The sequence below is a fragment of the Chiloscyllium plagiosum genome, unplaced genomic scaffold, assembly GCF_037043375.1.
Source record: "Chiloscyllium plagiosum isolate Xiang-an unplaced genomic scaffold, Cpla_swu_hap1 HiC_scaffold_13, whole genome shotgun sequence".
In the NCBI taxonomy this organism is placed as follows: domain Eukaryota; kingdom Metazoa; phylum Chordata; class Chondrichthyes; order Orectolobiformes; family Hemiscylliidae; genus Chiloscyllium; species Chiloscyllium plagiosum.
This window is the reverse complement of record NW_028270151.1, coordinates 63,586,146-63,600,267: the sequence shown is the minus strand read 5'-3', so window position 1 is coordinate 63,600,267 and position 14,122 is coordinate 63,586,146. Positions and strand designations below refer to the sequence as shown.

General features: G+C 39.0%; 1 protein-coding gene across 2 annotated transcripts in view; it reads left to right on the top strand.

Annotated features, from left to right (window-relative positions):
• Positions 1-9,200, top strand: part of sgpp2 (sphingosine-1-phosphate phosphatase 2) — a 48,488-nt gene extending 39,288 nt beyond the window's left edge. For both annotated transcript variants that reach the window (XM_043702051.2, XM_087993682.1), the window contains exons 4-5: positions 2,950-3,039; positions 5,453-9,200. In XM_043702051.2, the coding sequence (XP_043557986.2) occupies positions 2,950-3,039; positions 5,453-5,998 (636 nt within the window). In that variant the 3' untranslated portion in view covers positions 5,999-9,200. The remainder of the gene's footprint in view (positions 1-2,949; positions 3,040-5,452) is intronic.
• Positions 9,201-14,122: the final 4,922 nt, after the last annotated feature.

The window sequence follows — 14,122 nt, the reverse complement described above, 5'->3', positions numbered from 1 at the left end:
TCTCATAACACTAATTCAAAGAAGATCAGGGGAATTCTCCCCATTGTTTTAAAATTCATCATTAACTCAGAAAAAAACAAACCATCTTTGCATTGCTTTTTTGTGGGATTTCGCTTTGTGCAAGTTGGCTGCAATGTTTCCAACAAATAGCGATTACATTTTGGAAGTACTTTTTCGGTGGTAAAAATGAGATGTCTGCTGGTCATGAATAGCAATATACAAATGCGAATCTTTTACATTTAATGAAAAGCCAGCGCAGTCATTGTAAGCTGAATTCGTCAATGTTGTCCAGATTGTTTCAAAACTACAATATTTCTGAGTTGTATTATATATAACACATATCCCAAACTTAATTATCAAATTGTGTTTAAATGAAAAGCAGCAATTGTGAATAGATTTTCTAAGTAAAATAGAATTGATTGCATTTGTCTTTTGAGTCTTAGTTGCAACAAATAGAAATTAGTGAAAATTGGCATGGGGCTCAAACAATGACGTGCACATTCTAAGGTCATTCATTAATTTGTTTACATCCGTATCTGCAATAAGATGCTTTGTAGCAATGTTTACTTTATGGTCGTAAAATGTAATGAACATGAAGGATCAGTGCTGGGTCCACTGCTTTTCATCATTTATGTAAACAACTTATTTGTGAATAAAGGAGTTATGGTTAATAACTTTTCAGATGACACCAACATTGGAGGTGTAGTGGACAGTGAAGATTATTATGTCAGATTACAATGGGGCCTTGGTCAGATGGGCCGAAGAGTGGCAGATGGAGTTTAATTTCAATAAATGTGACGTGTTGCAATTTGGTAAGGCAAGCCTGGGTAGGATTTACACAGTTAATGGTAAGGCTCTGGGGAACGTTGCCGAACAAAGAGACCTAGGGTTGCAAGTGCATAGTTCCTTGAAAGTGGAGTCGCAGGGAGCCAGGATAGTGAAGAAATTGTTTAGCACGCTTGCCTTCATTGGTCAGAAAATTGAGTATAAGAGATGGGATGTCATATTATGATTATACAGGACATTGGAGAGGCCACTATTGGAATACTGCATACAATTCTGGTCATCCTTCTATTGTAAAAATATTGTTGAACTTGAAAGAATTCAGAAAAGATTTACAAGGATGTTGCCGGGATTGGATAGTTTGAACTATAGGGAGGCTGAACAGGCCGGGTCTTTTTTCCTGGAGCATCGGAGACTGCGGTTTGACCTAATAGAGATTTATAAAGTCACCAGGGGGGTGTATAGGGTGAATAGCCAAGGTTTTTTCTCCTACGGTGGGGGAGTTCAAAGTTAGAAGTCATACGTTTATGGTTAGAGGGGAAAAACTCAAAAAGGACCTGAGAGTTAACTTTTTCACATAGAGGGTGGTGCATGTATGGAGCTGCGAGAGGAAGTGGTAGAGGTGAGCACAATTACAACATTTAAAAGGCATCTGGATGCATATGAATAGCAAGGGTTTACAGGGATCCAAGCCAAATGCTGGCAAATTGAACTAGTTCAGATTAGGATATCTGGTTGGCGTGGATGAGTTGGACCAAAGGTCTGTTTCAGTGCTGTGAGACTCTATGACTCTATTTGGAAAGATAACTTGAAAACAGTTCTTATTAAAGAATGACGATTCACTGTGTGTACATTAGAAGTTAAAATATTGCTTTACTGCAACTTGCAGGCAGAAAGTATATGCATTTAACAACAGAAATGCCACTTTAGTTGTGTTACTTTTTAATTTTATTGCACTAATTTAATGAATATATATAAGGAGCTAAAATGGATGTCAAAGCCCTCTTGATTATTCTTATTAATGGTACCTACTGAATAAAGCCTGCAGCAAAATATAGCAATCATAATGTTTCCCTCCCTCCCCAGTCACATGAAATAATACTGAAAATTTATGAAGAAACCATGTACTGTAACATTGTTATAGTTCACTTTAAAACTCAAGTCAACCTTCTTGAGCCTGGCCCAATAAATCTGTATCTAATATCTATCAGTAGTTAAGAAACAGATAAGCAGTTAATTTAATCAACTTACTTTGTTTACTCACATGAATGCTGCAAATGGTTGCTTTCTTACACAGTACCTGATGGCAGCTAAGTGCCAAGTTTGCACAGTTATAGGTTAATCTGTATTAAATGCTCACCATAAGTTATTTATTGTCTGTGCCGGATATACTTGTGCAAAATTTAAGATCTCTTTGTCCATGGAAATAACAATAAAAGAGACAACAGTTTCTCAGAAGAAGCAGTGTCATGGGGGGGAATTGATTTGGTTATCTCATACTGGGACTCAGCACAAAAATAGTATCTGTGAGCCACTTCAGAGACCACATGAATTGTATGAATATTTTTATTCCATGTACATTCTCGTCAGATGAAGTTCCCAAGCTGTTCCCTTGGAGATTCTTGGACTGGCTACCAGGAAATCTGCAAGGGTCACTCATATAGCTTAACTCACTTATTGAGCAATATTTTTGCAGTGTCGTCCATTCAGTTGTATGCCTGATTCTTATTAACCTATTTCACAACGCTTTCTTCCATCTGATGACCCTTATCCTAGTGACGGTATTCAAAAACTTCAATTTATCTAAATGACATTTTAGTTTATTTTAAATCAACAATTGTCTGCCCAATGTAATTGCAACAACTATGTTCTTATTTCCTTTCCAGACAGTTAAAAGCAGAAATCATATATATTAATTTACTCATCAGACATTGTCAAGACCTCTATTAATTTGTTTTTACACTTAAATTTTTATTTTGCAGCAATTTAATAACATTGGAGACTTTCTTATTAATACATTGATCCTGGCGTACAGTTATTAACAATACAATACTTCTGTAAAACGAGAAGAGCACACCTAAATTTTAATTATTCCTCTCTGTAAAATATGCTGTTCTGAATAATTAATCTATCCATTAACAGAGATTTGATTTGCCTGATTTACAGTATTCAGTTGCATTAGGACTAATGGCGTCTACGGTGCTATCTGCGCTCGTCTCACTCAGCAGGCTCTACACAGGAATGCACACTGTGCTGGTAAGACATAAATTCCCTTTATTACCATGGTAGCTCTTGTATTATGAAAAATAACTAACAAAATCACAGAGGACGAAAAGATGATATTATATGTCAAAGGACTAAAAAAATTGAAAATAACTTAATTCTTTTCTCAACTGATGCAGTAATTAAACTTGAAACAGAACCTTTTCAAGTCTGGGCACATTCTGTTATCAATATCATGAAAGGATTGGCAGGCAGGGTCTCTTTCCTCTTGAAGAAAGAAAGCTGAGGCCTTTAAATTATGGAACGTTTTGATAGAGTGGGAACAGAGAGAATATTTCCTCTTGTGGAAGAAGGAACAACAAGTGATCATAAATGTAAGATAGTCACCAAGAAATTCAATACCAATCCAGAAGAAATTACCAAGTGGTAAGTTAAATTGGAAAGAATGTGGAACAGCCTACCACAAGAAGTGGTTGAAGCAACTTGAATTGATGAAGTTAAGGGAAACTAGACATTTGTGAAGGAGAAGTAAGTGGAGGTTTATTATGACAGACTTAAATGAGGAAAGGTGGGAGTAAGTTCAAGTGAAGCATAAACACTAGGCAGCATGGCCAATGCTGATGAAATAAAATAAGGCACAATTCAACAGTGGGAGGCATGTGGTGGCATGTGAGGGATGGGTGCTGTTGACCATAAGAGCGAAGGGTATTTCTGGTTAATCTGACAATGAGAGGGCGACTGGTGGGTGTAAATTAGATTGTGGGGTGTTGCTGTGACTATAAGAGCTGGATTAGGTTGTTGGATTAAAGCAACCAAAGTTGCGGACTCCTTACATTATCATCCCTATGCTGACAAAAGTCACAGACTTGCAGTCCCACTCAAATCATTAAACTGAAATTCCTAGGCTCAGTCTCTCACAGATTATCCTAGAAATACAAGACAAAAGGTAACCCATGTTAAACCTGAGGAACACAGTTAAAATGAGGGGCAAACCTTTAAAATGCAGAAATTGAACACCCTGACACTGGTATGGATTAGTTGGGCCGAGTAGTCTGTTTCTGTGCTCAATATCCTGTGTAACATGAGTAACTTTAATGTGCTTTTATCCTATTCCCTACAAAAAGACATTCTGAGTCAGCTATCTCATTGCACTGTCTGAAATAGATGTATTTAAGTATGCAGCAACCTATTGGGCTAAAATTAGTGTTTGGCATAGCACTAAGTCATAGAGACTAAAGCAAAGGAATTTGGATCCCAATCTGTATTCAGTTAGCTGATTTCAGATGGGATAACAATTGACCTCTATGTCCCTAGTCTAGGTAGGGAAAATGTTTCTTGAGTTATCACTCCCGATTACTTATCCATTGACATTACTGGAAAATGCACAATTGGGTAGAATTTAATCCAGGTGACGGGTGCCTGACTGCCAGTTGCAGAACACTATGTCACTTCTTTTTGGGCAGGACCTGTCATATTAAATGACATTCAGGGCTTCCCTGGATCAAACGTTCTAGGGTGGAAATTTGATAACTGAGGGTTGCTGACCAGTCGAAGGTCAAATGCAATGCATTGGCATCAGCGCCATCAGTGGAATAGTGGCAGCTACTAGAAATGCACTCACCAGAGGTCCAGTATCAATGAGGGACCCATGCCGTAGATGAATGAGGACAGGACAGGGATCACGGTTGGAGATTATGGGCTAGGCAAGTGCAATGGGACAAAAGGGGAAGAGGTGGGTCCCACTATCCCACACCCACTTCCTTATGCTGAATCGCTTGATCAGGCATAATGTGTTTGAATGGGGAACACCATGGAATTCTGAAAGCAAATTCAGCAGGGTTTGCTTTTCTGGCTTTCCACATGGTGACTGCTTTGTCTGCCACTAATTGAATATCACCAGCAACAACACGAGACTCTTAAATGGGCATTAATTGCTTATTTAAATATTCAGTTAGCATCAGTGCAGGAAGACCATGTCCAAGGTTTCCTGCCGCTGACTAAATCAAGGCAGGAAGCTGGCTCTGTCCCCACCCAATATCCCCCAACTAAATAAATACTCCCATTTCCAAACTTACCTCAAGGAAGGTATTAAATTCCATACATTATCAGGACTTTCTGACACCATCTCTTGTCAAATAGTGCACAATACATGTGACATCCGCGATCACACATGAAGATTGGGCAGTTTAGCAGGATTGCAATCATGAAGTTGTGACCCAAAAAATGTTAGCATCTTTAACAGACAAGGAGGACTAAAATTCAGGAAAAATATATGTTTGTAATCTTCAGTGCCAAGATTTAATTGCAGTCTGTATCAAACAACTCGGAAGAAAGATTGTGAACTTTATTATTGGGTTTTTCAAGAATATACCACTGAAGTAACTTTAATAAAAATGTACTGTCAACAATATCAGTATATTCTAATTCTGTTCATATCAATTTTCAGGATGTGATCTGCGGAATCCTTGTTACTGCAGTGTTTATGGTTCTTACATATCCTTTCTGGAACACTATAGACAATTTCCAGTTAACCAGTCCTTTAACGCCCGTCATTGCAATAGTTATACCCTTTTTCATGAGTTATACATATCCAGCACTAGATCATTACAGCCCAACTAGAGGGGACACCACGATTATCCTGGGTGTTGCATCGGGATGTACAATTGGCTTTTGGATGAACTACCAGTATGGTCGGACATATGAGCCTACAGGATCTCTCCCATTTGAACTACCCTCTGTAACACTGGAAATTGTGTCACTAGCCATTGCACGCTTTCTTGTCGGAATTATTGTTCTTGTTGCTACACGCCAAGTTGTCAAAACACTCACCCTCAAAGCATTATATGCATGGTTTAATGTTGGAAAACATGATGTGGAAGCGAGGAAAAGACTGGAAATTGAAGTACCATATAAATTTGTAACGTATTCATCCATTGGCTTCAATGCAACAGCTGTAGTGCCTTTGCTGCATCAATTCCTTGAACTACTCTGAGAACAACTAATGAATGGAGTTTTAGTGTAATTTCTTGTGTAGTTTGAGATGCATTTATGCATTGATGAAGACCTACTTGAAAGAAATTTCTTGAACAGTCATGACACAAGTTCTCATTTAAATATTTGTGTGTATGTGAAATCATTTCATAGTTTAGTTGCTTTTCTAGTCTCCTGGTAATTCCCCCATTGCTAGCCAAGAGGATGTGTGGGTGATCTATCCTCAAAGCAACAGTGTGATGAAACAATTATTTAAATGTGCAAAGGAGGCCAGAAATCATTGCTCTAGCATTCCTTTCTCTGGCCTTTTAGTTTCCCAACTGTTGTATGTTTGAGTTGCAAGACCACAGGAATGAGCCCACACTCCATCACTATTCAGTGCTACATACTGCTGCTCCAATGCACTTCAGGACAGTGAGGAAAACCTTATGACAGATTTCCTCTTTAAAGATACTGCAGTCAAGAATGTTAATGAATATGAGCCATTTTTGGAGGTCATTGGGTCAACAATGTCTTTGCAATAGAAAAAAACACTTTTAAACCAACTTTTAAACTTTTTACTTCAATTTCAAATTAAAAGCCAATGGCATTTATTTTTGCTAAGTAATTAACTTTATTGAAAAGCATTTGATCTTTTTAAATAGAGCTTTATTCAGTTGTTGGATTCAAATTTGAATAAGTTAATCTTTCCTCTGGAACATAAAGTTCAATATGATTAACTCATGCACACATGATATTGTACCATTGGCACCTTTATTGCAGTTCTTTAACATACCAGTAGCTATAGATAGATTATGGTAATTGTTCCCAAATGTGAAATATTGATAAATTATCAGTGACATTAAATGTTCACAGTATCCACCAATGACACATAGTGGCTGCAGTGGGCACCACCTACAAGATGCACTGTTGTTACTCACTATTGTTTCTTTAGCAAGTACCAACCTTCCAAATCCACAACCTCCAGAACCTAGAAGAAAAAAAAAGGACATTCCCATTAAAGTTGTACATCCTGACTTGGAAACATACTTTGGTTTCTTCATTGTTGTGGATTCCAATCGAAGAACTCCTTATTCTGCAGCCCTTTGAGTAAACTTACTCAGAGTCCAGAAATTCCAGAAATGGATTTACCTTCTCAAACACATTTGGAGTAGACAGTAAATGTTGGTCATCCCAGTTATACCAATATTCCATGGGAAAAATAAAAGTAAGGTCTTTCCTTACACAAATAATTTATTTTGAGTTTTTAATATGTTCTGGATGTGGATTGTACTAATAATTTAGCTATAACAGAAAAGTAGCACCTTCAACATTAAAAACAATGTCCCATAGTGTTTTAGTCATAAGGAAAAAATGAATATTTTTGGTCAGTGAAATAATCATCCCTTTATGATCCCTTTAGTCAGTCTTATCTAAACAAAGGCGAAGCAATAATGAATACATTTTGGTCTGGAAAAACCTATTTAAACAAATCTGTAAAATTGTTTCCATGTTTCCTTTCCTCTTTAAAGTGATGTTACTTCTCAAATATTCATGCCCATTTTTCCCAGAACTCATGTTTACTTTGTTGAGTCCGGTCAGGTCAGGTCAGATCACAAATTACATCACACTTAACAGTAACCAAGACTATTACCACAAATCATTTGTATCAGTCCGTCTTTAACTTTTTAACATGCTTAACCACATCATCCTTTCCATTTCCATCCAACTGGGTTGGACTGCATTCAACTGGCTCTATTCTTATCTATCTGATCATAAACCAGAAAATCACATGCAATGACTTCTCTTCTTCATTCCTCCATTGACCAAGACACCACATGTATCTTTGGTCCCTTCTCTTATTTATATGCTGATCCTCAGCCACTTTATCAGAAAACATGGTACATTAATGCCACTCAGTGCTACCTCTCCGTTACCTCTCTATACCTGCACTGTCTCGAGTACTGGACAAGCAGAGGTTTCCTCCAATTAATTATTGAGAAATGAGAGGCCATTATCTTTGATTCCTGTCACAAACTTTTCTCCCCTAGCCAATGATTCCATCTCTTTTGTTTGGTTCGACCTGAAGTGAAACCAGACCGCTCAGAACCTCAGCATCATATTTAATATCAAGAAGAGCATTCAACCAAATATCTGTACTTTCGCTAAGCTTGCATATTTCCACCACTGCAACAGTGCCAGGCCCTGCCCCCTCTTCACCTCTTCTGTTGCAGATGGCTCCATGCATTTGTTACCTCTAAATTTGACTGTTGAAATACATCTTGGCTGATCTTCCACCTTCTAGAAGCATGATTTAATGCAAAATTGCTGCCTGTGTGCTAACAAGTAAAATAAATCCTGTTCACCCATTGCCCCAGTGCTCATTGCCTGCATTGGTTCCTGGTTAAGCAACGTCGCAATATTAAAATTCTCATCCTTGGTTTCCAATCCCTGCTTGACCTGACCCTTCCAGCCTCACAGCTTTTGAGGTCTCTGAACCCCTCTGATTTTGGCTCTTGAGCATTCCTAATTTTAATAGCTCCACTGTAGGGCCTTATCTTCAGCCACCTTAGCCCTACGGTCTGGGTTTCCTTGCTTCATTTCTCTGCCTCTCCACCTCACTTTCCTCTTTTAAGATAATCCTTAAAAGCTACCTCTTTCACTAAGCTTTTGAATATCTGCTCAAAAAAAAATGATGTGACTTAGAGTTGTATTTTGGTTTATACTGTCTCTGTGAAGTGTCTAGTCATTAAAATTGCTACATAATACATATAATTATTGTTATTATTGCAGACCCTATTTAAATGGCAAGTATTGCAGTGTAAAATTATCAGCAAAGACTTTTGCTGCACATGTTGCTGAAATGCATGACATAAAAATCTTAAAATGGTAGATACTGAACATATGAAAGAAATCCACAACAATTTTATAGTGAATGTTTCTCAATCTATTTAGAATTACCTTATGAATTCTATATTAGAAAACTGCTGACATGTGTATCTTTACGCGCAACAGATCAGTGAAATGCTTGTGATTTTCTTAGACAATTAATCTGAATATACAGGTAATGTGAAAATTAAATGTATTTAAATTGAAGTGTATTTATAATGCTATATAGCGAATATCCATGTCGACTTCTGCATGTTAAAACTTGATCATATCTTTTCATAAATTAGGTTTGTATTGTAGAAACCACATTGAACCAATTAAACCATTTTAATGGTGTTCATTGATATTAATTTTAACAATTTGAAGTGGGTCTGCTGGATAACTTCAACTTCTCATAACTTGAGACAGACTCAAAATTGGGGAGAAACTATAAAGGAGTAATTTACCATCATGCTGCCTGTTTGTCAATCTAAAATTTATCATTACATGGGTCAAATGGCAGTTGTCTATCCCCAAACACTCTTGGTTATCATTCTGATTAGAATACCTGTAGTTGTTTACATAACTGCCTGTAAGTAATGGGATCTTTATTAAAAATAAGACTACTTTGCTATTTGATTAGTTGGAGTGCTGACCTCATGGGGCTGTATGTGATATTTTATGGTGGGTTACAGGAGGCCAACCAAGAAGTGAATAGTCTGTCATTTCCCCATCTCCCTAATCTTTTATATGGACAGAATGAAGAATTTTGCGGCCAATTTTTGGTCACCCAGCTGGCAAACGAGGTGAGAGAATGATGCCCATTGGGTCTCTGGGTAGAGATATCGAGTGGGATAGGGTTCCAGTTGTGAACTGGAAGTCAGTCATGGCTACCTATTTCAAGGCATCTTGGAACAAGTTAGTGGCAGCTATAGGAGTAATCTGCACATGCAGGAATAAGTGCATAGCAAAGAACTGTTCAGAAACCATTGAAGTATTGGAGAAGCAAGATTTTGGTGACTGTGTATCAATAATGTCTTGTTTGCTTCTGAATAAGAAGTGTTCAAAGAATTTTTTTTATCCTTAAGCTTTGACTCTCTGCTAAAGAGGAATCTCCATTTTCTCCACATTTAATTTGCAACAAAGAGTGAAGGAAGAGCAGGTAGATGGTCCCAGATCAAGTGCAGATCTATAGGTTGACCACGACTTCTTGTCATTCCTCCTTCAGTAATTGGGGTAGGGTTTCCTCATGCCAGCTATTGGAAAGAGGAGACCCCCACCAGCCAGACCAAATAAGCCTCGATTCAAGTCACATGGGAGGTCAGCAGCCATAAAGTCATTTGACAGACATGGTTACAGTGCTGTAACAAATTGTATGATTTCTGATGTTCTGCCGGGGTAAGTGGCGAACCATTATGCAGATGCATCTACATGGAAGAGTGAGATGTATGTCAGTTGTGGGATTGCCTAGTGTCTTGACCATGTACATAAAGCATACATGGCACTCTGCATGGGGACTGAGGAAGTCTGATTGGGGGTGCATTCTTGTTAGTTGACAAGCGTCTTTACAGATTGTTAATTGCTGACAGTGGGCGTGTTGAGCATACAAATGAAAGCACCATGTTTTCATAGAAGTTTCACTACAATGTTTGTTTTTCTTTGCAGAAGTGGGCACATAATGCCAATAAAAGGTCCAGGATGTAATGGGAGTGCCTAACCTTGTACTAGAGGAGTTGCTGGAGCTGGCACCAAACCAAGGAAGTTGCCCTATATATTGTAGAGGATGTCTGAGGAGGCCAGTGATGGGGCATCAGATTCCAATTGCCCACAGCTCTGTCCTGCCGAGCCTTCACTGAGAGTACTGACAGGGGGTGGGGCAAGGGATCAGAAGGACCTGAGGCAGATGACAGGGATAAAGCATTGGTGGGGATGACTTTGGAGGCTTGCAGCATTTGTAGAGGAATGTATATCTCAATTTTGAAGGTATTAAAGTTTCAACCCTGGCTACCATTTCTCAGTTGTTCAGACCAAGATCAGAGGAATGCACTGCCTCCACCTCTCTAGGTCCACTGCTTCACTGGTCACAACATAAATTTGAATGTTTTACCTAGTTACTGATATGGCCAATTATATACTTTGACCATATTGATTTATAATAAACAGTAACATCCACCAGGTTTCTTTAATAAACAGAATTGTTGAGTTTTCAGAAAATAAAACTTATTCAATGTAGATACCAACTGATTAAGATACATGCTCCAAATATGAAAGTATATTTACCTCCCTAACTAACCACAGACACATACATACCAAGCAAAAGAAAGCAAGAAAGTGGATTTCTCTGCTGAGAATCACTATGGCAAAATACCACACTCTGCCAATAATTGTAAGTTTTTGATTTGGTTTAATTTGGTGTTCTGGTATATGTAGACAGGTAACTATACATGTATTGTTGTCCCTTGAATCTTTTCAGATGCAGTTGTTCAGGAAATATTGAGGCAAACTCCAACAAAGGCTTCTCATGAGAATAGTTCAATCACCGTTCCAGGTACCACTCTCAATGCAGTTCAAGGAATTTTTCAGAAAAAGAACTGTGCTGGGAAACCTCTTCCCTTCAACAGGCAGGACACCAACCTCCACACATCAAAACAGTGTTCAAACAGAAACTAGCTCTTTGACACTCATGAAAACTGAGGGAGATGATCCTCAAGGCTAGCAATTAGCAGAAATCATTTGTTTTCCAAGGTAGGTCTTGTTAAAAGAAAAGTTCCAAGGGCCAAAATGACCTGTAAAAAAAAATCCAGCTAAACACAGAACTTGGAATCAATACATTTTCCCACAACCCTTCAAATTCAAGTCCTTAAAAATTAATTATAAACCTGTCATAGCGAAATGAAGAAAGTATGTGTGTATGTGTCGTTGGTATTAACTAGGCTAACTCATGAAGAAGAGATTAATTTATCAACAATTGCTAAACAAGCCTTTTTGCATTACAAAGTTAAGAGAAAGAGAGGTTGATCTTATTGAAACATACAAATTATGGGGGCGGTCTTGCGATTGGATGTTGAGAAGATGTTTCCACTGGGATTGAATCTCAAACTAGGGCACATAGTTGCAGAATAGGGGACACTTATTTCTAACTGAGATACAAGGGAATATTTTATTCCAAGTGGGTGTGTAGGATTCTCTATCCCTGAGAATTGTGCAGGCAAGATTACTGAAAGCATTTTGAAGAGGTGGCAGATCGATTTTTGAAATCCTGAGGAGTTGGAGGCTATGAGGGGCGGGCTCAAAAGAAATGTTGAGGCCTGGGGCAGATCAGCCAGGAGCATACAGAATGGAGGAGAAGACTTGAGGGCCAGAGTGACCTATTCCTGCTTCTAGTTCTTATGTGGGAAATGTGTAACTTTAATCAGCTCAAATTAAAATGGTGACCTTCATAACCCTTGCTTGCTTTCCCCATAGGTAAAATCGCTGAAGTTTCTTCCACCAGCTCTGAGGTCCACAGTTAACTTCTGAGGTTGAGTCAGCCTCAGAGGGCCACTGTCACAACCGTGAACAGCAATCAGTTCCTGAAAGAATATAATCTCTTGATGGATGCTTGTAGTTCAGCTGAACTGGACCTAGCCACTGATGCAAGCACATCACAGTCACAAAACTAGTTGCCAGAGACTGAGTTAGTGCACTTAGAGGATTGCAGGAGGTGTTCTAGATTCACAGCCTCAGGCTGATGACAAGCCTCTGGAATCTTCCACCTGACAACAGATGCTGGATGTATGATGCAAGCTATGTGAGGCATACAGAGGTATGACAGTGATTCCAGAAGGATTGCACTTATTGTCACAGATAGTGGAATTATTAATGCCACAAATGTTGTGATGACATGCTCATCAGAAAGCATGCCTGCCTCCATTGACAGACTGACAACTGCTATAGAAGAGCAAACCCCAAGCTCACTGTTGGAGTACTTGGTTTTCAGGCCGACCTGTACACCATTGTCTGAGCTCTGAGCACCTGGGCCAGAGGCAGGAGGCAGATAAGGAGCCTGGATTGGAAGCTAGGTGCTTGTTCCCCAACAGGAATCAAGTAGGACCAAGTGAAACTCAAATGGGCAGACAGCCAGCAACTGTTGCTGTCAGGATGCGCTTCTTTAGCTGCTCCTGATAGACACTGTCTTACCTCTGCAGCTCTGCTATTGAGTCCTGCAGTGACAGATCAGACTCCTGCCAATCTACAGGACACCCCCATTATTCTGGGTCTCTCACAGTCCCGGTAAGCCATCAAAATTTGTGAGGTGCATGTGTCAGCAGGACAGCTGATGGTGAGAGGGGAGCTGTAACACAGCACTGCATTAATCGCACACAATTCTTCAAAGGTGTTGATGCCATTTGGTTAGTTCTGAAAATTGTTGGTTTCAATTTTTTGTTGAGTTACTGTTTTGTTTTTCTTATTGCTGTTTGTGTTTGCTTTATCAGTGTGTTGTGCATATGATGTTCTCGTTTGGCTTCGGATTGATTAAATGTTCCCAGGAAATTTGCACCCACATGCACCCCTCTGGACAGCTTCATTTATTGAATCCTCACCATTGAACTATGCACACCTTGGAAGAGACGAAGGAGAGGCAATTATAGTAAAGGTGGTCTCATTGAGTGAATTACACACTAATAGGTTAATCTTCACATTGTTTGTGATTCCCACCTCTCACTTATAAAACCTTATGTGCACCAACTTCTGCACTTGTCATTCTAGTTCTGCACTCACCCGTAAAGACAACATCCTTTCCACATCTACCTTGTCTAGACCATTCAGGACCTTATAAACTTCAATCAAGTCACCCCTCATTCTTTGAAAATACAGTGGAAACAAAGTTAACAATTGCACAAAACCAGTGTCTCCAACCTACCCTCTTAAGGTAACCCACTCATTTCGGGTAGCAATCTAGAAAACCTCCTCTGAATTGCCTTCAATGCATTACACTCATTGTAATTAAGACAACCAAAATGGCATACAGTATTCAAGATGTTGTCTCACTAAGCCCTGTATAACATTGTTTTTATTCATTCATGGGATGTGGGCATTACTGGCTGGGCTTGCATTTAGTGCCCATCTTTAACTGCCCTTGAGAAGATGATGATGAGCTGCCTCTTGAAATGCTGCAGTCCATTCTGTGTAAGTCGACCTACAGTGCCATTAGGGAAGGAGTTCCAGGAATTTGACCCAATGACACTGAAGGAACGGTGATATGTTTCCAAGTCTGGATGGTGAATGGCTTGGACAG